The following is a 26,010-nucleotide window of genomic DNA, read 5'->3' as shown; positions in this document are numbered from 1 at the left end:
TGCACCTTAAGCTTACAACTGCCTTTGGTGTTTTTTAGGCAATGCTGAGCACAGACTTCTTCATTAGATAATCATGTTTTGGATAGTCAAAACCCCTCGACATTTGCTCTGTGAGCTGCTGCATTTTGTATTATTTGAGCAGATTTTTTTGGAGAAGTTTTTTTTTTGTTGTTCCCTTTTAATGTTAGCCTACTTATTTTGATCCTGTCTTCTAGCCTTTGACATTTTTGAATTTATGTCTTCTAATTATATCAGAGAGGAATGGAGGATGATTTTATTGAATACTTTGTAGTCAGTACTACGTGAAACTCAGTAGTTTGGGGCACTGCTAGTCCTTTTGAGAGCCGGAATTACTGAGTGATGGAGGTGAGTTCAAGGGCTAATTAGCCCTTAGTTTGGGGGCTCCTGAGAAATCTAAATGCTAAGCCACATGGCGTTTAGCTATTGAAATGTTTGCACCTGAGGTACCATTTTGAAGTTGTTTGAGTCTGTTCCAAGCTTCTGAAATCTGTATTCCTTCCTCTGGGTCTTTGTAGTTCTGTTTGCTTATCTGGAAGAGAGTTTTTAATGTTTTTTGCAAATCTGAAGCTTGCAGGATTAGAATTGCTTTTGAAATTTGTGAGGAGGTAGGATAACCAGCAAAATCAGCTATGGACTTGGTTCCCACTCAGCTAAGCTTTGTTCCTTTTTTGCTAATATGCCTTAAATACTTAGTGACAGCCTTACATTTAGGGAAGGAGAGAGGACAAACCTTTTTCTCAGAGCTGGACTTCAACTTGTCATTGATATAAGTCCATACTTGACTTTTACAGTCTTCACTGCAAAGACATGAGGAAATTACCATTCCCAGATGTCTTCTGAAGCAGGCAAATAAGAAATCCCAGGTAACTTTAGTGTCCAGTTCTCCAGATACTCTAGATCTATCCAGTGAACTAGATTTAATAAATTACTTGATTTGGCTGGTAGCTCTCTTACAGTGTTGAAGGATTGCTAGAGGAAAATTTCAAATCTCATAGCCAGTGTGTGTGACCTCTTTGTGATGAATGCCCATTGTGTCCCAGTCCTTTGTTAGTGTGTTGCCTGTCCAGATGGTGCAGTCTACTTGGTCTCCCTTCTCTACCAGTTCACATGTGAAACCTCTTTGTATCTTCTGGAGATGAAGGATATTCCTATGAAAAGAAGAGATGTCTTCTGAATAGTTGAGATTTCTTGAGGGGAAAATTATTGCTGTCCTTTTATATCATCAAAGGCTGTGTCAAAGTTGAAGTCTCCTTAGAATTAAGGATGCAGTTGTGTCATTTTGAGTAGAAAGACAGAATATTAAAGCTGGAAGGGGTCAACCCTTGAATTTTATAGTTGAGCATATCCAGGCACAGGGAGGTGATGTGTAAGTTTACACATGTAGTGACAGAGTAGGCATTAGAATCTGTCTCCCTTAAAGACCACCGTAAAGGCAAAGGATCAGGATTTCTTCTCTGCTTAGAGGTGTGTAAACAGTGGGGTCCCTGGGGTCTTATTTACATAATTGATCTAAAAGAAGGAGCACACAGTGGAATTCTAGGTTTGCAGATTACAGTAGGCTTTTCTGGGTTATGAAATGCCTAACCACTGGGGATTTGCTTCAGGAAAACCACACTAGGATGTATTAGTCATCTGAAGATTTGCAGATGAGTTTCTTGTGGGCAAATAGGAGGTTGGGTATTAAGGGGAACTTATAGAATTTCCATAGGATGGTGTTTTGTTGGATAAACTAAGGGAGGGGCTCTGAAAATACCTTAAAGCTTTACAAGACATATTCAGAATGAATGCAAAGAAATTTGGTTTTTCTCAACCCTGGCTGGCATCAAAATCAATCTGGGGAATATTTTAAAAATGCGTATAACCAGACCCTTCCCCATGCCTATTGAATCAGAATCTCCAGATATGGAGTTTAGTTTTGAAAAGAGGTCTCCATACCTCCAGGTAATTCTACTGTGCAGTTCAGTCAGGGTATTTTCAGGGCCCCTCCCTTAGTTTTTCTGATTTGTTGCAGAAAAACAAACACCACGAAATGCTAGGCTTCATCAGAAAGATATTTGGGCTGGTTATGGTGGCTCATGCCTGCAATACCAGCACTCTGGGAGGCTGAGGTGGGTAGATCACCTAAGGTCAGAAGTTAGAGACCAGCCTGGCCAACATGGTAAAACCCCATCTCTACTAAAAATTTAAAAAAAAAAAAAAATTAGCCAGGTGTGGTGGTGGCGCCGGTAATCCTAGCTGCTCGGGAGGCTGAGGCAGGAGAATTACTTGAACTCAGGAGGCGGAGGTTGCAGTGAACTGAGATCACACCATTGCACCCTAGCCTGGGTGACAGAGCAAGACTCTGTCTCAAAAAAAAAAAAATATATATATATATATACACATATATATATATACACATATATATATATATATGTGTGTGTGTGTGTGTGTGTGTGTGTGTGTATGTATAGAATGTTTGGACATTGCTGCTACAATGTAAACTTTATGAGGGCAAGGTCCTTGCTCATCCGTTTTTCTGATAAAAATATTAGGATTTCTAGTATCTGGAAAAAGTCATCTGAGAGTAGATGGTATGGAGGCCTATGAAACCATGAGGATACGGCCATGGGCAGCCTTGATGGTTCACTTTATTCTAATAAGCCCGAGTGTGCTATTTTAATTGCCTCCTGTCTTCATGCTCCAGTACTCTGTCAGTGCGGTGAAAGTAGGGATTTATCTCTCTTGTTCTCTCCTGATTTTCTAGTGCCTTGCACTTGTCAGGCCCTCTATTAGTAATTGTCATCAAGAGGAATGAATGAAGAGGTATACCTTAGCGCTTTACAAGACATATTCAGAATGAATGCAAAGAAATTTGGTTTTTCTCAACCCTGGCTGGCATCAAAATCAATCTGGGGAATATATTAAAAATATGTATAACCAGACCCTTCCCCTTGCCTATTGAATCAGAATCTCTGGATATGGAGTTTCGTTTTGAAAAGAGCTCTCCATACCTCCAGGTAATTCTACTGTGCAGCTCAGTCAGGGTAAGAACCACCATCTTAATAGTTGTACGCAAAGGCTGGATACTGACTGAAGACACCTTCAAATGGTTTTGAAACATCTGTGGCCAGCAAGCCCATAATTGGTTATTAAGACAGAAGAGGAGCTTTAAGGATATTTCAGTCTTCTTGGAAGATATGGTGACCCAAACAGCACATGGTCCACAACATGACCCTTGGTGCCTCCATGAGGTAGAGCGCTCTGGGCTGGATGGTATGATGGGACCATCTCCCTGTCCATTCTTGAGTAGTCATTTCCAGAGTGGGTCCCTGAGGAGAGTTTCACAGCCCATGAGAAAATGAGAAGAATAAAGACAATGCAACAAGCTTTCCTGCTTCAACTTTCGTGCTAAGTTTATTTAATTATAAGAGTCTGGTTTCTTTGTTTTAATTTGTTTAATCTTGGGTTGTCCTTCCTACTGGAGGATTGGTTGGTTTTTTCATTTTATGAAAGATGGTGATGGTTTTTTGGTGTCATTTTTAGGTCCAGTTTTAAGCTGGCAATTTTATGATAGTCTTTCTTTAGAAATTTTAGTGGCCTGTGAAGTCAAAAGTCTGGGAACTACCACTCATCTGAGGTTTTCAAGATGTCTGTATCTATCCCTTGACACCTGCTATTGGGGAATGCTCATAAATATGGTAGTAGCTTCCATTACAAACATTGTTTCTTTTAAAACATTTTTTCTTTCCTCTTATGCTTGCTGCTAATAGGAACATTGCCAGAGAAAGCCTCACTTCCCCAGGAATGCATAAAACCCATTGCTCCATCTTACTATCAACAGGTAGTCAGCACTGCAGTGAGTTCTACAGATCAAGGATTAAGGATGTACAAGGGGACACCTTTTTCTAATGGTCACTGGCCGCCAGAAAGCTGCCTCTCAAAGTCTCAGAAAAAAGGCTGCCTCTCAAAATCTGCTATGGAAACAGGACAGAACTCTTCAGACTGGTTATTAAATGCCATCAGTCAAAATTCTTTTCACTGATTGCTTACAACCCAATTTTAAGAAATATTAGAAAATTAAAGTTCTTGGAAAATTCATCTCCATGATGCTTGCAATGGCACTCTACTGAAAAGGCTTTTAAAATTAGTTTATTCTCAGACATGGCTAGTTTTTTATTTTTGTTTTTAACTTAGCTTGTTAAGAAGTATTTGGACAATGTACGGAACACCTAAAGTTATTAATAATAACAGCTATCAGGCACTTATGATTGTCCACACCTATGCCCTGGAATTTACATGCATTCACATGTAATCCTCAGAACAATTCTGAATGAAAGGTAGACTTATTTCCATTCTACAGATGAGGTCATAAGGCTGGAGAGGTTATGTAATTTGCAACAATGTCACATAGAGGTGGAATTTGAAACCAGACTCGTTTTATATCAGACTTTTGTATTTTAAATCAGACTTTTAAATATTTTATAAAATATACCTGTTATCTACTGTACCCTTTCTCATTTCTGCACATTTTTTGTATTTATTTTACAATACCTGTAATACCTATTGATATTTCTGCTACACGAAAAAGAGCATCAGGTTTCGGACTGTAAAGGTACCTGATAACTCCTGTAGTTGATGCTGCATGTTTGAAGAGTGGAGCTGTAGTGATGCCCCAGCATGTAGGCTTCCAGGCCAGTGCTCTTGTCCCAGATTGGTCTTAGAAGTATCAGCCTGCTGGTAAAACTACTTCAGTGAAAATTTATCCTGGAATTCAGAGGGTAACTTTAAATCACTTAATTGTGTTGGTGTTTTCTCTAGCCCTGCTCTCTTTTGTCACCCATATTGACAATAAAATGCCACTTGTAAAGTACATTTTTTTTTTTTTGAAACGGAGTTTCACTGTTGTTGACCAGGCTGCTGGAGTGCAGTGGCCTGATCTTGGCTCACTGCAACCTCTGCCTCCTGGTTCAAGTAATTCTTCTGCCTCAGCCTCCCAGGTAGCTGGGATTACAGGTGCACACACCATGCCCAGCTAATTTTTTAGTGGTGTCTCCATGTTGGTCAGGTTGGTCTCGAACTCCTGAACTCCTGACCTCAGGTAATCTGCTCATCTTGGCCTCCCCAGGTACTGGTATTACAGGCAAGAGCCACTGTTTCCAGCTGCAAAGTACATTTTAAGCACCCTCCTCCTGGTTAGATCTCACCTGACAACAATAACTACTATACATAAATATATAAAGTTATACCTAATTTTGCAAAGGTGTTATATCTTAGCTGAAAAAACTGCTCTAACAAATGTTTGCTGAACAAATGTCATAAATATATTTAATTAAAAAATCTATATCCTCAAAGTAAATGAAATAAATATCCACATATCTATATCATAGTCATAGGCTATTTCATTCATTCCTTTATTTTTTAAATACAGTAAAATTATACTTCATTATACTGAAGTATAATCTCTTCACTGGAGTGAATTTATTATGTTTAAGTTTTACTTTAACAATTTAATTATTAATGTTACTGTTTAGCCAGTAATAAAGTACAAATTGGGAAGTGGGCTGCAGTTCTATATATCTTGCACAAAACACCCTCTTCCTATGTGCGCACGTGCACACACACACACACACACGCACACACAGAGTGAGAGAGAGATATACTTGTTTTTTAGCTTAGCTCTCAAAATATTTTTCTATTCCAAAATATTTTCTCTTTCATCTGTTCTAAATTCTTTTTCTTATAACTTACTTATACTGGGTAAGTTCTGTATCAAGCAGAAATTAGATCTGTAATTTCTGTGCTAATCAGAGTTGGATACTAGCAGTAGCCTGGGGGTCTTGAGCAAATAGTGTGCCTCAGATGGTTTGTGGCAGCAGGCACTCGCCATCAGGGTGGGGTCATCAGGAGTGGGAGGCCCGCCTGAAGTGGGCCTGTTGCGCAGTGCATTGTTGCTGTGTGGGAACCTGTGGGCCTGTGTTGCCAGATCTTTTGATTTTTTTTTTTTTTTTTTTTTGCTGTAAGCCAGAAATCTGCATTATTGTGTAAAATCTGATTTTAAAGATTGGCTAATTCAAAATTGTAGAACTTCCTGTAAACCAAACAAAATAGCTTTGTGGGCTGGAAACAGCTTCTTAATTTAGGCCCTTGAAGATAGCCTAACTTTAGTGGCCAGATAAATGGAAGCATAGAGTTTGAGTAAAAAGCACAATACACTTTTTTTTTTTTTTTTTTTTTTTTTTTTTTTGAGATGGACTTGGGTGTGGTCCAGGCCAGAGTGCAGTGGTGTGATCTTGGCTCACTGCAGCCTCCGCCTCCTGGGTTCAAGAGATTCTCCTGCCTCAGCCTCCTGAGTAGCTAGGATTACAGGCAGGCACCACCACGCCCAGCTAATGTTTTGTGTTTTTAGTAGAGACAGAGTTTCACCATGTTGACCAGGACGGTCTCGATCTCTCAACCTCGTGATCCGCCCGCCTCGGCCTCCCAGAGTGCCGGGATGACAGGCGTGAGCCCCCGCGCCTGGCCTGCACTTTTAAACATTAAATTGACATAAATTGAAACTTGATTTCATCCTTTTCTCCCGCAACCCCAAACACGACGCAGAGCAGAGCAGATTCCAAGCCCCACACTTCCAATAACAATTTCTGACCTTTAAATGTGGTACATCATACCTAGAGTGGATGCATTGGAACAGGTTGTCTGGCCTGAGGATTAAGAGGTTTAGGGAGAAATAGGTAGAGTATGAATATGAGTGGGGAGAAGACAGGTGGGACAGAGAGAGAGAATGAAGGGTAAGAGCCACTTAGAGCTGAGTAAAGAGACCATCTACCCCAGAAGATAAGGGAATATTTGTTAATATCTTAAACTGGATTTGGGGTAAATGAGGAAGAAAGAGAAAAAAAAATACTAATATTTAGAAATAGTACAGAATTTATGTTGGTGGAGGGGCAAAGAGCGCTATGATTTTGCCATTCCTAGTGTATCATGTTGATGTATGATGTGGCTTCTCCAAAAGCGGAATTGGAATGAGAAGGAAGGGAAAGAGTTTATGTCAGAAAGAAGAAGTAGGGAGTGAAATAAAGAAGAGGGGTCCAGAGAGTAGCTAATAGCAAAAAGTAAACCAAGAAAGCTGGAAAATGTTTGCATTGTGGAAAGTTGGCTATGTTGGAGTACAAAGCAACACTTTTCTGCCCCTACCCCAAGTATGACATTGAGGGGGTATACACAGCAGTCCCGAGGAAAAAGAGGGTTTGGAACAGCAGCTTGTTTTGTTTTTGAAGGGCCAGGCTCCAGGGTCCCTTTGTGTGAAGCAGTGTCAACGGGGCTGCGTCTGCGCTGTCAGGGCACGCTACGGGGAGGACATTGTCTCCTGGGTTTTAGACCCTCTCCACCTCTGGGTATTCTGGTGCAGGACAGGACCTCAGGCCTTTACTGTGACCCCAATAGTGTTCCTGTCTTTAGTTTTATTTGCTTTTCTGAGGCAAATCAACATCATTTGTGTAACTTGTTGTACGTATACCCTCTTTGAAAGAGAAGAGAGTGGTAGTTGAACAGATTTCCACTACTAGCAGAATCCTAGTCTGAGAGGATTTTTAAAAGCATTTTGCTCTTAATCATGCCACTATCTAAGTGCCTTGTTCCTGGAATTTGAGCATTTGGGTGGGGTCTTTTGATTCATCTGCGGGTTTATTCCAGTCCTGGGACTGTCATCCCTGTGTGATCTGAAGTGTGTCTTTCTAGACTGGTGTAACTTTAAATTTCTAATACTTTGGTTGCTTTTTAGAATAAAGGCATTTTAAAATGCTCCCTTCTGTTTGTTACTTTAATGCAGTAAGGATCTTTATGGATTGTTTTCCCCCTTATGGAAACCATTTGTAGTACTGAGAGAATAGGTTCAGGTTTTGCATTTGCACTGTTGTTGGGAAGAAGAAAAATTCTTCAAATTCCACTGCTCGGCCTTCTAGGGACTCTACCCTACAGATTGAAATCCTGGAAGATCCTATCAGGAAGTGAAACTTGTGAAGAGTCTTTGTGCTCATTTGGGGCATTATGGATTAACAAGTTGTATAAGAAGTCTCGTTTAACCTTTTTTTATAAAATACACTTAAAAAAGAATCCAGTCCCAGTGACTAATTTGGAAATGAGAATAGGAAACACTTCACCATGTGCCAGGCTCTGTTTGCAGCACTTTACACATGTTCCCTCATTTACTTCTCACAGCAGCCCCATTTTGTAGTAGAGGAAACCAAGGCTGGGTTCTCTAGTCTGGCTGCACCTCCCGGTCACCATGAACAGCCCAGGGCTTTACCAGAGGTGGCAGAACTGTGATTTGAACCCAAGCTGCCATGGTTTCAGGATCTGTGCTTTTTAGGACTGCGTCATTGCCCCTTGAACTCCTCTCTCACAATGATGAACACAAATTTGCTTTAGAAACTTGTTTTGCCTTCCACACTACCTCAGTCTTAAAGTCAGCATCAGAGTTTGGTTGAAAAAAGAAAGGGAATCATATTCCTTCCCTGATACTGCCTCCCCAAACCAAATGACCAAATGAAATTGTGGAGACAGTTTCCATCGAGGAACAGAAAGCTGACTGAAGGATCTTCCTGGAACAGCGTACTAAAATGCTGGACTGATCATGACACAGGCTGCAGTTGGAGCCGTGTTGCTGTGACAACACACATCCTTGGCGCCAGAATTGTTTTTAATAGCACAAAACTCATCTTGTTTTACCTTTACCTTTACAACTGGTGGATTTGGCGAGCTTCTGAGAGCACTTTTAAAATTGCGTTTTGCAACCTCTATGGAGGCAGTGGGAAGGACGTAGAATCTGGAGCTTAGAAGACTTGAATTCTGGTCCCAGCGCTCTCTTCTGTGGGCTTGCGTGACCTTGCGTTTCATCTTCTGTAAATGGGGGAGGGGATAGTAACAGCAATAGGATTGGTTTGGTGAGGATAAGAAACTATTATATATGACCGTATTTTATTCACAACAATAGCAGTGTGTATCAGGCAGTGAGCTGACCAGCATGTCCTTTGTAAGTCTTGGAATGCATTTTCCATGGGTGGGTGGTGAGGTAGGTGGCTGGGGAAGGTTTGTGTTCATCTGAACCCCTTTCCTTTCCTGTTCTCTCCTTTACCTGTATTCTAGTGTGAATGATAGTGTGGGTGTCAGCTCAGTTTCTGGCCCAAACTCCTTTTCCTTGGTTTTCCCCCCTTCTATCTTGGGCTCTCTTCCAGTTTGCCTACAAAGTGCTGTTTGTTGCAAGGGTGAAACAGGCAATTCTCCGCGCACCGACACTGTGGCTGCAGGCGGTTACTGTAGTTCAAAGCAAACAGCCAAGCTAGAGTAGGAGAGACACTGACAGGGCTTGTTCCTTAGAATTTTGAATGTTGATTTTTGAAGGAAAGGAGAGTGCAGATAGAATAGGAATAGAAATATTATGAAATATCCTTTATCACGGAACAAGATTGGGTAAGGATAAAGGACTTTAAGAAATCACTTAACATTTATTTGAAAGCAAATGCTTTTTTTTTTTTTTTTTTTTTTTTAGTAAAAGTAAATGCTTTTTAGCATTGACTTTGCCTGCAATGCACTGTAGTGGGATGGGAAAAGTTAAAACTAAATATTAACAACAGCTATTATGTTAGTGCATTTCAGGTGGTCCACAGTGGGCCACTTTTCATGTTTTACACTTAAATCAGCTGTGAAGGTTGGTGTCATTGGTGTTCCGTTTCAAAGATTACAAGACTGAGGCTCAGTGTGTTTAAATAACCCACTCAAGGTTACAGTGCTAGTTACTAACTGGGAGAGCTACACTTTGACCTAGGTCTCTATTTCATCCCCGATATGAAAGATGAGTAAGGTAATGTTCCTGCTTTGAAGAGGAGACGTGCATGGTTTAGTATAATTCAGCACAACGAGCATTATATGTTGTAATTGTTGTGAGAGCTAATTTTTTTGGACATTTGCTCAGAAGGAGATACTGATTTTGACTGGAAAGATCAGGGAAGGTCTCACAAGGAAAAATACCTTGAGTAGGGCCTTGAAGGATGACAAAGATAGTGACAGGTGGAGAATTGATGGGAGAGCTGAGGGAACGTTGGAGCAGCAAAGCATGGAGATGTAGAAGTACAGAACGTGTTTGGGGCATGCTGTTGGGATAGAGTGAGGGATGGAGGAGGAAAGGAAGCCAGAGAAGTAGTTTGGAATAGATCACAGGGGGCCTAGAGTGCCTGCTGAGGAATTCAGACTTCACTTGCTTGCTTTTGAATAAAGGTTATTCCATTGAAGGTTCTTGGGAAGGGAAAGAATTTCACGTTGATCTCTGCCTTCAGTGATTCTGGTGACAGCATGGAGGGAGGAGTAGAATGTCTGTCTACAGCGGGCTTTCGCCAACTGGACTACATCTAACAATCACTTGGGAATTTCTTAAATGTGCAGATTCCAGGAGTGCCCCTCCACCCTCGTGATTTCAACGGTGCACATCTGGGGTGGGGCCTGGGAAACTTTTGAAGGCCTCTGCAGGTGGTTCTGAGGGCAGCCTGGTGAGGGAAGGATTCTGGAGAGCATTGGGGCATTCTAGAAAAAGGTCTGAGCTGAGGCCAATTTTGAGTTTGTCATTGTGTGGATGATTTTTTAAACCATGGGAGGGGGCCAGTCATCCTACTTTCTGGTAGATCTGTCTGTGTAGGTTTTATGGTTTATGGTTTGCTTTTTGTCCTCTGTAAGTATTAAACAAGAATCTCTCCGAGCATTGTCATTTGGCTGAAGTTTTTCACATATATTTCCTTTTCAAATCTAGAATGTGGGATGGTTCTAATCCTTATGCCTCTGTGCTAGATTGCTCCCTTTTTGTTGCTGTTTCTTTTAGAAGGCAGCAGAATACGTAGGATTTTATTGTGGGCTGTTCCTTCAATGACAGTCTCTTTAAGAGCATGAGCTCTGGAGTCTACTGCCACGGTTTTTACTCTGATTTTCTAGCCATGGGACCATGGGAAAGTTACTTAATTTTCTATGAAATGAAGATACGACAGTATTTACCATCTAGGGTTAGTTGTGAGGATAGGCTAAAATGCTTAGAATGGTTCCTGGCACATAGTTAACACTCAGGCGTTAGCTGCTGCTGCTGTTATTATTGTCATTAATTCTGCGAATGCCCAAAGGTATTCATTGTCTGCATTGCTCACATATTGAGGGGTTTACTTTAAAAAATAACTGTACAGGCCAGGCACAGTGGGTCACACCTGTAATCCCAGCACTTTAGGAGGCTAAGGCAGGTGGATCATAAGGTCAGGAGTTAAGAGACCAGCCTCACTGATATGGTGAAACCTCAACTCTACAACAAATACAAAAATTAACTGGGTGTGGTGGCAGGCGCTGGTAGTCCCAGCTACTTTGGAGACTGAGGCAGGAGAATTGCATGAACCTGGGAGGCGGAGGTTGCAGTGAGCCAAGATCACGCCATTGCACTCCAGCCTTGGCGACAGAGTGAGACTCCATCTCAAAATAATAAATAAATAAAATAACTGTACAAATTATGATTGAGAGTAGTAAGGGTGACATATTAGAAAGTTTTAATTATTCTTGGCTGGGCACAGTAGCTCATGCGTATAATCCCAGCACTTTGGGAGGCCAAGGAGGTTGGATCATGAGGTCCAGGAGATTGAGACAATCCTGGCTAACATGGTGAAACCCCGGCTCTACTAAAAATATAAAAAATTGGCCCCATGTGGTGGCACCCACCTGTAATCCCAGCTACTTGGAAGGCTGAGGCAGGAGAATCACTTAAACCTAGGAGGCAGAGGTTGCAGTGAGCTGAGATCATGCCACTTCACTCTAACCTGGGCAACAGAGCGAGACTCCATCTCAAAAAAAAAAAAAAAAAAAAAGAAAGAAAAGAAAGTTTTAATTATTCAGTGACACTCTTTCCTTTCAGAGCCTCTTATTTTCTAGAAAGGTATGCTTTTCTACCATAAATAAGCCTGCTAGGGTATACTTAGAACCCATATCTGGGCAAGAACCTCTTCCTACATGTTGGCTGCAGAGCTAATAGTGCAGTTCTTCAGTCTCTGAGGAGCTGCATGAAACGATGCTCACTTTTACATTTCCTGGGGCCCAGCCTGAATATAGGTCATTTTTTTTTTCAAATGTTTCAGACTTCTCTTACTCTCATTTTTTGACTGCTAACATTTAAAATACAGTTTTTGCTGGGAAGACAGTTCTACCAAGGGAGAAGCTATTTCTCAACATTAAAGAAATTAGAAATTATAATTTATGCTTAAAAAAATAATGTTAGTTCAAATTTTAGCTTGCTTCTCTCTTCCTTCTCTGCTGTTCCTTATCCTGCTATGTGTTTGCAAACCATTCTCATGACCTTCTGCCTGTGTGGCATATTTGTAGTGGGGCCAGATTATACATACCCGACTGACTTTTTCATCTGACCTCCTAAACTCAGCCTTTGAGCCCCTTCTTTTCTTTAGGTTTTCCTAACAAAGTCTTGTTGAAAGGAATATTATTTCCCATAGAACTTTAATGATGGTGTATGGAGTAATAGGATCATGCTCTGTGAAGTTCAGATCTGAAGTCCTAACATGTTAAACATGTATCTATTTGCTATTAATTACTTAGTTCAGTCTTGGCATTTTAGGTCTAGAGGTGGTTACTCCCCACGGGACGTCCGTAGCCACTCCCTGCAAATTAAAGGGGACACAAAAATGAAACGGAACTTCTGTTGTTCTTCACCTCTCTGCTAATTTAACTAAGTCAATTGGCTTGCTCTCATTTGCTCTCTTCACACCTCCCACATTAATGTTAGGTGCAAATTTGATCGAAACAAGTGTAATTTCTAAGTTACTTTTGAGTAAAGATTGAATTCTGTTCCTTGTGGCTTTTTTCTTCATCATACTAGTAGATGTAGCCAGTATTTTTCTTTCTAGCCTGCTTAACTTGTGTGGTTCTTGGAGCGACATAAGCTTTAGTTGATTTAGGATCCTGATTTCATAGGACGCTGTATCAACTACTTTACCAAGATCAAAGTGCATGGGTTCACTGCATTCCCTTCAGTTGCTAATGCCGTTGTGCTGTAGCCAGGCAATCCTGGAGCCTTGAAATCCAGGATTCTGGTTAAGGTGAAGAAGCAGCCCTTCTTCCTGGCTTTTTCATTTTGCACATATCTTTCCTTTCTTCTTAATATTCATTTATTCAGCAGTGTGGCCCAAGCTCTGCATCCCTGACTTCCTGAAGCTTTCAGCCAATGCTCCTATGACCAGTGGTTACATTCTTACTACAAACTGGAAAATCTCTGAGTCCCTCACCCCACTCCTTTAATTCTGCTGTGTCTGTGGCACTGTACCTCATGAACTTTCACACTAGAGAAAGCAAACCATCCAGTTGTGTCTTGTGGGTAAAAAAAAAATGTTTTGGTTAAAAGTAGACTGGTCAGTCAGGCTGCCGAAGTTTTAGTATTTACTAGCAGTGTGACTTTGGGCAAATTATGTAACATCTCCATATCTGTTTTCTCATCTGTAATATGGAGGTAATGCTAATGCCTACCTCATAGGGTTGTTGTCAGGAATAATTGAGTTAATACATGTAAAGTGTTTGGCATTTATTAAACTAGGGTTAGTTAAAAAATTGATGAATAAGCTTGTAAAAGTTCATAATAAAGTTTCTGGAGTTTGCAGGTACTCTGTTTCTCTTTCACGCTATTTACCTTGGCTATTCTAGTACAGGCAAAGGAAAGAAGATGAAATTCAAAGTATCCAGTTTTGTAACATTAAATTATTCATGAATTTTTCTTCATGTAGACTCCACTATAATGTATACTGGAGAATTGTATTCAAGATATGGTGTGTGACTTTATGAACTCTGAAAGTCATTTTTAAGAGCATTTTTTTTCTTTGCGTAATAATAAACATTGTATTTATTGTATGTTGTATTTTTAGGATCCAACCCTTTTACATTGTTGGATTTTTTAATATATTATTTTAAAAACAAGATTGCCCAGGCCAGACGTGGTGGCTCACACCTATAATCCCAACACTTTGGGAGAATGAGATGGGTGGATTATTTGAGTCCAGGGGCTTGAAACTAGCCTGGGTAAGGTGGCAAAAGCCTGTCCCTAAAAAAAAAAAAAAAAAAAAAAAAGGAAAAATTAGCTGAATGTGATGGTGATTGCCTGTAGTCCCAGCTACTGGGGAGGCTAAGGTGGGAGGATCGGTTGAGCCTAAGAGAACAAGGCTGCAGTGAGCCGAGATGGTGCCACTGCACTCCAGCCTGGGCAACAGAGTGAGACTCTGTCTCAAAAATAAAAATAAGACAAATAAGATTGCCCAAAGAGCATTAAAACACTGTTTCAAATAAGGAAACAGATATTACCACAGAAGATTACCAGACAAAACATGCCTTCCAAAGAAGAATGAATTATGGGACGGTATTTAGTCTACATAATACACATAACAATCAACAGTCACTAAATAACCCAAGGCTATTCATTGCTAGCAATCTATGCTGGGAACATTCTGAACAGTCTTTTATACAGGTATTTTCATTTAGTCAGAATTTTGGGGTATCTTACCCTTCTTTCACAGTATCATGCTCAGTGAATCGCAGTACATCAACTAACATGGCCCACTTTACATGCAGTTTTTGCATCTAATTGAAAAATGAGAGAGAAAGCTTGGAAAAAAAAGTATTAAGATTTTGTTTATCACAGTTTGATCAGTAGATCTGTCTTACTATTTTATAAAATAATACCTAGCTATAGCTCAAGTGCATATTTTACCTAATTTATATCCGTTTATATTCCTGTGGCTTAAAATCATTTGGCCTGTTACAAAATACGTGTTTATCCTTTACACTTTACCAAAATATGGCAAGGTGATGAGGGTGTATGATGCACTTGAGAAAGAACATTACAAGTTATGTTTTAAACTGGAATTTTTTCTGAGTAAAAGATATGTAGTGCAGAATAATATATCCACAGCCAAAATGCACCCACTCATTTCTATTCAATTAAAAGAAGGAAGAACAGACCCCTTGAGTTTCAGCTCCATTACCTAAGGCTTTGAGAATATCACTTAACATCTGTGAGCCCTGCTGCTGCTTCTGTAACACATTAATAATGACACCTCCCTGCAAAGGCAGTTCTGATAATTCACTGAGGCAGGGCCTGTGAGGGTTTTTCCTGTGTGCTGTTAGTAATTTTGTGCAAGGTGTGTGAGTTCATCATGTGTGTTTGGAAGCTGAGGAAATTGAAGCACTGAGCTTAGATACCAGCTCAGGCCTGTAGCCACCCTGGCCCTGTGTTTCTGCCTTGTGGCTGGATGTTCTGTCGTTCTGTGGGGTGCTTTAAGAAGTGCTTTCCTTATTAGCTTGCTCAAACTCAGGAGACATATCTAACAGGCATATTTCTTAAGAGATGATTTGCAACCCCTTGCTGCATTTTGTCACGTGAAATGACACTTACTCTGGCTCCTTGAAGATGGCTAATGGGTAATTGCCAATGAAGCCAGCCAGTTGGCTCTGAGAAAGGCTTCCTTGAAAGCCATGGTTCAAGTTTTGCAGAGGCCAGGAGGTGAATGTGAGTTCCAGGGACCTCCTTCCCAGAAAATCCGGTTGCATGTGCTATCCTGGAAGTGAAGACAAGGTAGGGACACTGCTGTGAGGGCTGATAGTGCAGAGAGGTCATCTCTTAGGTAACCAGACAGCTTGTCATTTTTTATTTTCTTCTTTTCAAAATTCACATGAATAATCACCAAGAATTCCGACATTCACACAGAGAAGTGCTTGTGGCAAACATTTTTAACTGCCAAACTAAGATCTTTCTTTTTTAAGATGAAAAAAGATAAGCAGCATTGTTTTATAAAGATGAGTTTATCATCTCCTCCTCCACACCCATTAGTCCTCAGAAAAGCTATTTCTTGAAACTGAATTTGGAGCTTCTAAAATGGCTTTCACAGTGTTGCTGTCTTCATCTGGGGATTATGGTGCTTAGGGAGTAAAGACTTTCAACGTGAACACCCCAGATTTTTCCAAAATCTTTTGTGGCATCATTTGTGCCTACCTGAGAGTGTATTTTTTTTCTTTTTATGAGGTTGTGGTTTTAATACACACACACACACACACACACACACACACACACACAGAGAGAGAGAGAGAGAGAGAAAGAGAGAGAGAAAAGCCTAACAGTGGCTATGAGAAGGAAACGCTTCTCCATGAAACTCCATCAAACTTGAAGGCTGCAATCATCTGGGTACTGAGCAGGTGAATAGCTGACCCTGGGGGCAAGTATGAGAATAGTGTTCAAGCCTCATGGTAGTTAGAATTAGGAAATGTCAGGAGCTGTGTTGTATTCTCCAAACTGTAAATTTTAGGAATCCTACAGAGTGAATGTTAATAAATATTTTTGATCAGGAGGAGGGTTTGGGTTTATAGGGAACTTAAGAGAGAGAAATGTGGCTGCCCTTCCCCCACAGCTGGCCACTACTCTGGAAGGGAGAGTATTACACATTTGGGTATGGACACAGGAGCATAGGTGAGTATGGTTGTTAGTCTTCCCCCAAATGCTTTTCTGTATTTTGTTACCTATTAACCATACAAACTTTCCTATGTATCATTAAATTATCACTCAGTACAGTACTTGGGCAAAATAGGAATGGTTTACCATTGACTGTTTTTAGATTAATAACCTTGAATTTTTCCTAGGAGAGATTTTAAGAAGTTACATAGTCTAATCTCATGAGTCCCAAATATAAGAAACAAAGGCTCTGCAGGTTCAAGTTTTCCTTTGCCTTCTCTTAAGAATTTAAATATTTTTCTTCAGAGGTTTTCCTTTGGGCTTTTAGATAATGAGTAACAGAAATGAAGAAGGGATACCAAAAGATATTTTAAAACATAATTGTGTCCTTTAAAACATGGTAATTATTGACAGGGTTTTAAAACGACAGAAGTTTCTAGCTAAATGCCCTCCTTCACACCCCCACTCCCACACTGAGTACTTTGTGGGAAATATGTGGTAGCTCTTCGGGAAGAAGTATTAAGTTTGTGAAAAGAAATGAAGAGTTGTCAGGTCCAGGGTAAGCAGAGGACTGAGAGAAGGAAAAAGGTGGACAGAGCTAAAGGATGCCAAGATCCCCTGGGAATTCCTTTAGTAAGAAGCCCTCTATTAGAGTGTGAGTGCCTGATGGACAGGAGTGCATCTCACTGGTCCTTGCAGTCGTCTTCCCAGCCCCCGCCTTTGTACTTGAAGGCTGCAGTCATCTGGGTATGCTACTACAACTCAGGCCTGTGAGCTGGGGAGAAAGGGTGGACGAGATGTGGTTCATCATTTGGAGGCCTCAGTATTGCCTTTTTTTTTTTTTTTCTTTTGAGCACACGAGACTCTTAATCACGTTTTCATATGTGTTCTGTTTCTTGGCCTGCATCAGGAGGCCCATAGCAGCATGCTACTGACAGGTGAGCGTAACTAAGTGTTAGAGGAGAAGGAAACAGAAAATGAGAGAATGCCAACTTGAAGCCATGTGTGCGTTTTTGTGAACAACATTTGCCACTTTCTTAAAGAGCCCCAGTTAGAGAAAAAATAGTGTCGGGAGCAAATTTTAGTCGGCTGGTTAGGTTCTGAACTGGACAGACTTTGGACTTTGGCATACGAGTAGTCATTCTAGAACCTTTTGAACTTTTGCCACCAAGTAATTCTGAAAAGGCTGATAGCCAGCAGTAGATAGTGGAAAAAGCCAGTGTCCTCTGCCTGAAAAATTAAGGTACATATTATCCAGGTGGTTAAAGAACCTGCCTAAGCACCACAGCAATAGCTGGTACATGATAGGATCATCCAGAGATGAAGGGATGGATCACAGGATGGTTGCTGTGCTGGACTATCCCCCTAGAATTCATGGTCACGGTAGGAATTCACAGTGTAGGGGAAATGGTGCAGATTTTATTATTAGGAAACACGTGTATTCTGCTTTCCATTTGACCACTATCTAGCAGAGACATGGGAATACTTAATTTCTCTGACCCTGTTTTCTCACTTAGGAATAAGGCTTTTGCAGATCTGTTGGGAAATATTCGGGTCAAGAGGGGTTTAAAATGAGATGTGCCCTGGCACTGAGTAGGAGCTTAATATCCATCAGTTCCTTTCTGCTTCAGTCAAAACTGACCTTTTTATGTAGAGTAATTATTGTTTGTATTCCGTTCTCCATTTTGAATATGGAACCGTGAATGCCAACAGCTTTATGATGAAAGGAGCCCTTTGTCAGAGACGGTCCTGTAAGTGCCTTGTAACCTGGTAGATTCTGCATGTAAGGGCAGGCAGGTTTCAAATGCGAATCCCCGTAGCTACTGCACTCTGCGCACAGCAGATTCTTAAGCCATCTGTCTACTCCTTTTAACACTATCCTGAAGTCCACATAAGCCAGAGTTCAACAAAACGAATGAATGTAATCCCAGAACTGTGGAGCTTCTCTGTGATTACATAGCACAGAGAACTACAGAACCGTTTTCTGGAAGAATGCACGATGCGATTACACTCCATGTGGAATGGGGATACCTAAATGTTGGTAGACTGAGGGTGAGGTTGACAGGTTGATCTGAGTAGAGACCCTGGGAGGAAGCTAGGATGGTATGTAGTTGTGTTGTTGCTTTGCAGTTCCTGGCTGCTCAGTGTTGGCAGCTTTGTGCACGCTTTCTCTTTTAAGTCAGCGAGGCACACAGCAAATAATTTCTCATCCTGAATCTCTCACAGCTGCTGAGCTGTGGTGGCTATAACTGGGATGTGGCTATTAACTTTAAAGATTTGCATAAATCCAGCCCCCACTCCCCTGCAGAGGCTCAGTCTTGTCTTTACACCTTCCCCCGAGGTGATTCTTTTCTGGGGGTAAGGGTGGGAACCGGGGGGAGAAGAAAGGAGGAAAAAGAAGGCGGACCCCTCTGGGCACCAGCGGAGGAAGTGTGGAGTCCATTGATCTAGGTACTTGTGGGGAGGGGAGAACTCGAGCAGCAGCTGCCAACGGAAGGGCTGTGAGTGAGCAAGCGGGCGGCTGGCAGCGAGGCCACCGGCGGGGGGGGGCCGGGCCGAGCCGCGCCACCTCGGCACCACGCGGGCAGCCGGTGCGGGGTGGCCGCGGCCAGGGGAGCGCTGGGTGCCCACCATGGCCGTCATGCAAGCGGTGGCCCCTGGTCCTGCCGCCCCGCGCCCCTTCCTCCACGCTGCTGACACTCGGATCTCTCTCGCTCTTTCTCTCTCCTGTGTTTTCAAACAGGAAGTGCACGGCTGTCGATAACGTGCTGCCGGGTCCCAGGATGGAGGAGTGAAGTCCCCGTCGCCGCGGTTCCAGCCTCCGGAGCTCGCCCGAGCCGAGTCCCCAGAGAGCGCCCTGAGGGAACAGGGTGGCCGCCTGGTCCAGGTGCGCGGGGTCGGGTCTGGGTCCGGGGCGCTGGTGGAGCGGTCCGCGGCGCCGAGTGCTGCCGGGGTCGGATGCGCACCTCCCGCTCGGTGCTGCAGCCTCGCTCGCCCGCCCCCACCGCTGGCTTCTCACCCGGGGGCTCTGCCAAACTCCGGCTGCTGCCGCCCTGGCCCCGGGTTCGGACGGTGGAAGGCCCTGGGCGCGTGCTGCGAACGCGCCTGCCAGGACTCTGCTGGGGCGCTTTCCAGGCGGGGTGCCAGTGCCTGGGGAGTCTTCCTGGAGTCCCCGGCTGCCCTCGCCACTCTTCCTCCAACTGCTGCTGCCTGAAGCGCAGGCAGCTCTTTGTTCCTCCCTTGCTGGTCTGAGGTTATGAACATAAATGTCCTGGGAGGCAGGGTGGTGTGAAAGCAAGGGCTGGGGACGTAGGGAAGAGGAAGAAGATGAGTTGTGGGTGGACAGAAGATGAGTTGTAAGGTGGACAGGAGAGAAGAATCTGAAGTGTCCATACTCAGAAGTCAGCTTTTCAGCTGCTGAAACACAGGACCACGGTTCCTTGCTTTCTGTTTTGGGAAAGCCAGGCCGTGCCAAACGGAGGGAATTAGTGGTGCAGACACAGACCAGAAAGGTAGGGACCAGGAATGAGACACAGCGGCGAGTTCTGAGGTGTTTAGTCTGGTGTCTGGCTTGTTAACTCCACTGTGGTTTCTTTAGCCAGGCTTCCTTGCTGAGACAGAAGGTACTTTAACATGTGAGCCAGGCATCTTTATTGATTCCATTTGTCATCAAAGTAAAATTGAGAGTAACTTTTCTCAAATTCACCAAGTAGATTATAATTTCACATCCACATCGTGTTCCATCTCAAAAGTTCATAGAAGGAGAATAAAACGCTAGGGCTGGTCTTATGCAACAGACTTTTGCATCTTTATTTCCCTGGCAGCTCCTCTTTCTCCAGACTAACTCAGATTGACCTCTCCCCCAGTGAAAGCCTGGCCTTGTTTTACTGCCTGTTTATCTACCTGGTGAAACTCCAGCCTTGAGGAGGACACTAAGGGACTGGAATGGTTGAGAAGGATCAGTCTGACCAGATCATTATATGGTCTCAAATTAAATGTTTGAGCCCTATTAAAGCCAGTAGCATCTTCTTAATTTTTATTTCAGAGGAAGGGATGTGAGCATATGTCTAGAGGGGAGGAAAGTGAGACTCTGCCAAAGAAGGCCTCTCCCTGTAGCGCAGAGGAAAAGTGAATCTGTGTGGCACAGTATCACAACACTGTGTACTTTCACTTTATTGGGTAGCAAAGCCATCTGAGGAGTCAGGGTTAGGTGTAGAATTTACATTTATGACATGGGATGCTGACTATACATTCTGATGCTAAAAATTTTATAATAAAACATTTACTATCTAATTAAGTTTTCTTTGAAAGGAAAATTTACCAGGGTGGGACAAATTTACCCACCTGAGTAAAAAACATTTACTCATTAAGTACATGACATTAAGTAGCCAAAATGCACATTAAAAACTGAACAATTAAACTTATCCTTCCTAGATGGACATGGGCTTCTTAAGTCTGAATTTGTGAGATGGCTGTGTTTATGCCTCTTCTTGCCAAATACATCATGAAAAGTGAAGAAAGTAATCAAGAGAGTTGTTTTTTTGTTTAGTTTTTTTTTTTTTTTTTTTTTTTTTTTGAGACAGAGTTTCAGTCTGTCACCCAGGCTGGAGTTCAGTGGCTCCATCTTGGCTCACTGCATCTTCTGCCTCCCAAGTTCAGGTGATTCTCCCCCCTCAGCCTCCCAAGTCGATGAAATTACAGGTACACAACACCATGCCTGGCTAATTTTTGTATTTTTAGTAGAGACAGGATTTCGCCATGATGGCCAGGCTGGTCTCGAACTCCTGACCTCAAGTGATCTGCCCACCTTGGCCTCCTAAAGTGCTGGTATTACAAATGTGAGCCACCGCACTCAGCCAATCGAGAGAGTCTTGAAAGACCTGTACAACCGTAGTGTTTTGCCTCTACTTTTATACCCATGTGTATTCCTTGCCCCCCAGTTTTTTATCTGGGGACTTTCTTTAGCATTTGTCAGTCTGCTCTAAGATACAGTAGAACAGCTTTTGTGACCCTCCAAATCTCTTTCCCATTTAGGTACAGAGTCTCCTTCCATTCTACTGGTACATAAACTCAAATATTATATCTGGCCTTTAGATTGTCATTTCTATTTACACACTGTATATTATATATTTTTTCTGTACTCCTTTCAACAGAGGTAAACCCTTCTTGCTCCTTTCCATGCTGTAGTGAAGTAGGATTCATTTTCTCTAGTTTATGGAGAGAGAAAACAGGCTGATGAGATGTGACTTGTCAGGGGTCGTATTAGTAAATGGAGTGGTTGAGACCTGAACAAGGGTCTTCTGATGTAATCCGTGGCTCTTTTGTAGTCTGGAAAGTTGCCACCTAAGGAAGAGGTGGCAGTGCTGATTCAGGTGGTCCTTCGCTATTCCAAAAGAAAGCTGGATTGCCTTGCCACATCTCCAGGTTTTTGGTTACTCTTCTTCACTCAGGCTCTGCCTGGAGCTCAAGGTTGTTTTTATTCTCAAGGCAATTTTTTTTTTTAATAATTGAAACTTACACTTCCTCTGTGTCTGTGACTAGATGTAGCTGTGTTTGCACCAGTGTGATTTGTGTTCTGCTTCCAAAATTCTAATAGTATATTTTAATTTACAGATATTTTTTGTCAGGTTTTAGTGAGCAAGTATCTTTCTGAGGGACCAGATTAACACATTTTAATTTTTTAGAATTAAAAAACCACTTCTGGCTTACTCCTAGAGCAGTTTATGTCCCAGAAAATTAATTAGTTAGTAAACGATGTATATGACTCCACTCCCCACTACTGCTGTCACCATGCACATACCCTCGCTTTCATTCCTGCTCAAGGTAATCCACTGAGAGGGTCACGTTACAGAACAACGTGAGCAAACCCATGTAACTTTAAATTATAGATGAAATATTTTTGTGATATTCCTTAGATGGAAGTAAGTTTATTTCCTTATCTTTGTAGCGCTTAAAGTTGAGGCTCTCTTTAGCTGTGGTTTTAATGTTGCACCATTAAGTAAACCGTAAAATAATGGTTTAATTTGTTATACTGCAAATTAAAATTTGGAGTACATTTGTCATAAGTGTTGGATAAAATATTCATATTCTCTTCCATAATTAGAGTATTTGTAGTGGTCTATAACTTTCCCTCTGTAAAACTGTGGTCAAAACCCTGAGAGAGAGAAGGTAGGGGAGGAGCAAAAGAAGAAAGGAGAGATCATTCTTCTATAAGGAATGAAATGATACGTGTATAGTTCCTTAGCACACAGTGCAAGGCCTTTTCTGTCTGTTGGTGAGTCGCAGTGGCTTGTGAGCTAGCCGTGTATCTCTTCCAACAGAAAGGCTAAAAATGAAAGGGTAACTAGCTTTGATGTTAAATGCCAAGGAAAAGTTAATGGCCAAGAGGGGACTAGGAGTGGAGATAAATGCAAGTTAAGATTTCATTTTTTCAAAACCTTTTTTCTTTTCATGTATATTATAAAGCAAAAAATGGCCTTCTTCGTCAAATCGTAAACTGTAATGCAGTGGCCCCCGACCCTTACAAAAATCAGGAAGCTTTTATTTACTATTAAAAGATTTCAGTGATCTTAACTGGTTCACTGTTTTACTTCGAATCTCTTATAATTGCAAATGTTTCATGAGGGTTATGTAATATCACTCAGCTGAGTATATATTGCAAGTAATGACTTCAGCATCTTCCTGTGTTTGTAAAATAGCACTGCATGTATGCATGAGATAGGGATTCAGCCTACAGACCTCTTCCAGCACCCTGAAGTCTACAGGTTGGGAATCGAGGCCAAAGCAAAACAACCGCTCCAGACTGAAAATGTAGAATACGTTAGCCGTCAGCATATAATGATTCACAGATGGGATTTTTCCTCTTCGTTGTACATTAAAAGGATGACGCGGTAAGCCCTGATACTGGATCTGGTCTTGTCTCTGGACTAATTGTTTTTCATGGTCAGCTTTGAGATCTTTACAGTTAGTCATGGATAACTGGATTTCTTCTAAGAGCATTTTCCCTGCAATACATCTGTGAATATCCCCTCCCTGTTTTTGTAGAGTCAGGACTCTGAGGCCAGTTGCAGAATCACGACAGTCATAGCCACCACCACTACCAGCCTTGTATTCATTTCCCAGAAGCTAAAAGAGGCTTCCCAGTCTTAACCTTTGCAGTTTAAGTGTAAGAAAAAGGAGACATGATTTATCCCTGTTCTGCAGTGGAAAAAACTGACGTGTGAGTTCACATTAAATTAGTCCCTGATTTCTGTGTGTGTTGTATAACACGAATGTAAGTCATTCTGCTTAAGATAGGTTGAGCAGGGCATGGAAATCTAGTAGGGTTATTTCATGAAGTTGCTTTATTTGGTTAAAATAAATCACTTCCTATCTATTGAACACTATAGTTTTCAGGCACTGACAAGTAGACATTGGCTATCTCTAATCCTCCTGGTATGCAGAGTGGGTAATAACCATGTTTTGTGTGAACAAACTGAAGAAGGCAGAGATTCCAAGTCACATGGACAAACTTAGACCTGGACTCAGATGCAGATTTGTGCAGTCTCCAACACTGAAACATTTCCCTCACTGCATACCCTGCTTTCCTTTTTCTTAAACTCGCCTATGTGAAGAAGTGATCATGGTTGGTTTAGTCTTACTTACCTTTTCAGCAAAGGTTAACTTAAAACTATAGAGGATATGGAGACAGTATGAATAGGGACATGTAAGGGTCAACACTTTGATGAATATTTTTGGCTTCCATGTAGTATGTATTCATTTCTTCCTAAGGAACCTAGACATACGGAATTTATTGGCCCTCATGAGAATTTCTTGAGACAATATTGCCCACAAACAAAATTGCTGGATCATAGGATATATGCATAGTAGGAACTGCATAATTTTACTGGGAACTCTATAGATGGTTGTCAACTTTATATCTCCACCAATACTGCATAATGCCTTTTTCTTAAACAAATTTCCTGATTGCTGCCAACCTGATAGATGTCGATTATATCTAATAGTTTGATTTTGCCTTTTTCTGATTGCTAGTGAAGCCGAACATGTCTTCATTTACTTAATTTAATTTCCCTTTTCCATGAATTGTCTTTTTACGTCTTTAGCCTATCCTTTATTTTCTGTTGGGTCTCTTGCCTTTTTCTTGCAAGAACTTCTTGAAATAATTTTTGTAGTGTTTCTTGTATATTCTAGAAATTTATTCCTCATTGTCTTTAGACACTGTGAGTAACTTTCTTCTAGTGTGTCACTTTTCTAATAACTTTGTCTATGGTGCCTTTCAGTAATAGCAGCCATGAAATCTTTAGTTTTAATGCAGTTATCTCATCACTTTATAATATTATTATGGTCTGTGCATTTTGAGTCATTTAAGAAAACCTTCCCTCTTCCAGGCTCACAATATTGTCTCTCTTCATTTTCTTTTATTGACTTCAGAGGTTTACTCTTATCATTTAGGTTTTTAAACCACTTGGAATTTGAGATATGAAGTATTAATCTAATTTTTACTTTTAAAAATCTGGTTCATATTATGAGCCAGTTTTCCCAACACTATTTACCAAATAATACATTATTTCTCCACAGAGTTTTGGTGCTGCCTCTAGCATGTAAGTGCATATATGAAAAGGCCTCTTTTTGAGATCTCTATTTGGTTCCAGTTGACTTAATTGTATGTTCTTGGGCCTTTGATACACTGTTTTATTTATTTATTTATTTGTTTATTTTAAGTTTAGGGGTACAAGTGCAGGTTTGTTACATAGATAAACTTGTGTCAAGGGGGTTTGTTGTACAGATTATTTTATCACCCAGATATTAAACCTAGTACCCATTAGTTATTTTTCCTGATCCTCTTCCTCCTCCCACTGTCCAAAAGGCCCCACTGTGTGTTATTTCCCTCAATGTGTTCACATGTTCTCATCATTTAGCTCTCACTTAGAAGTGAGAACATGTGGTATTCAGTTTTCTGTTCCTGTGTGTGTTTGCAAAGGATAATGGCCTTCAGCTCCATCCAAGCCCCTGCAGAGGACATGCTCTTGTTCTTCTTTATGGCTATGTAGTGTTCCATGGTGTATATGTAGCCCATTTCCTTTATCCAGCCTGCCATTGATGGGCATTTAGGTTGACTCCATTTCTTTGCTATTGAATACACTGTTTTAATTGTTCCGTGTATCTGTATGTAACTTATTAGCATGACTTCTTGTTACATGGACATTTATATAATTTGGTCATATTGGCATGATTAATATAGTAATATAAATTTTTTAAAGTTCAAGACTTTAAGACTATTTGGAAGCAGATTCCTTGCCCTTATTTGCATGTGTTAACTTTTGCAGCTGCACATTTTCTAAAAACACATTTCTAAAAGACACATTTTTCTAGAAATGTGTTGACCTATCTAGGAATATTGTTTGATTTCCTTACTTGGTAACATAATTTTCATATTGCTGACGTTACATTTTCTTCTGGTTTTGTTTTTTTGTTCTTTTCTTTCCTTTCTTTCGTTA

At 41.3% G+C, this 26,010-nt stretch overlaps 1 protein-coding gene across 5 annotated transcripts in view; it reads left to right on the top strand.

The window, feature by feature from the left end:
* Positions 1 to 26,010, top strand: part of LRRC8D (leucine rich repeat containing 8 VRAC subunit D) — a 119,593-nt gene that overhangs the window by 3,663 nt on the left and 89,920 nt on the right. For 3 of the 5 annotated variants that reach the window (XM_039460941.2, XM_039460942.2, XM_010343870.3), the window contains exon 2: positions 19,257 to 19,400. Coding sequence is in view for 1 of the 5 variants with exons in the window: in XM_010343871.3 (XP_010342173.2) it covers positions 17,815 to 17,896; positions 19,257 to 19,400 (226 nt within the window). In the remaining 4 variants the exon portion in view is untranslated. Of the gene's footprint in view, positions 1 to 6,255; positions 17,897 to 18,860; positions 18,965 to 19,256; positions 19,401 to 26,010 lie in introns of those variants that run through there. The other 2 variants (XM_010343871.3, XM_010343872.3) reach the window with 2 other exon arrangements.

Source organism: Saimiri boliviensis, chromosome 11 (genome assembly GCF_048565385.1).
Source record: "Saimiri boliviensis isolate mSaiBol1 chromosome 11, mSaiBol1.pri, whole genome shotgun sequence".
NCBI lineage: Eukaryota > Metazoa > Chordata > Mammalia > Primates > Cebidae > Saimiri > Saimiri boliviensis.
The sequence above is the reverse complement of the archived record's forward strand: the minus strand, read 5'-3'. Positions and strand labels throughout refer to the sequence as shown.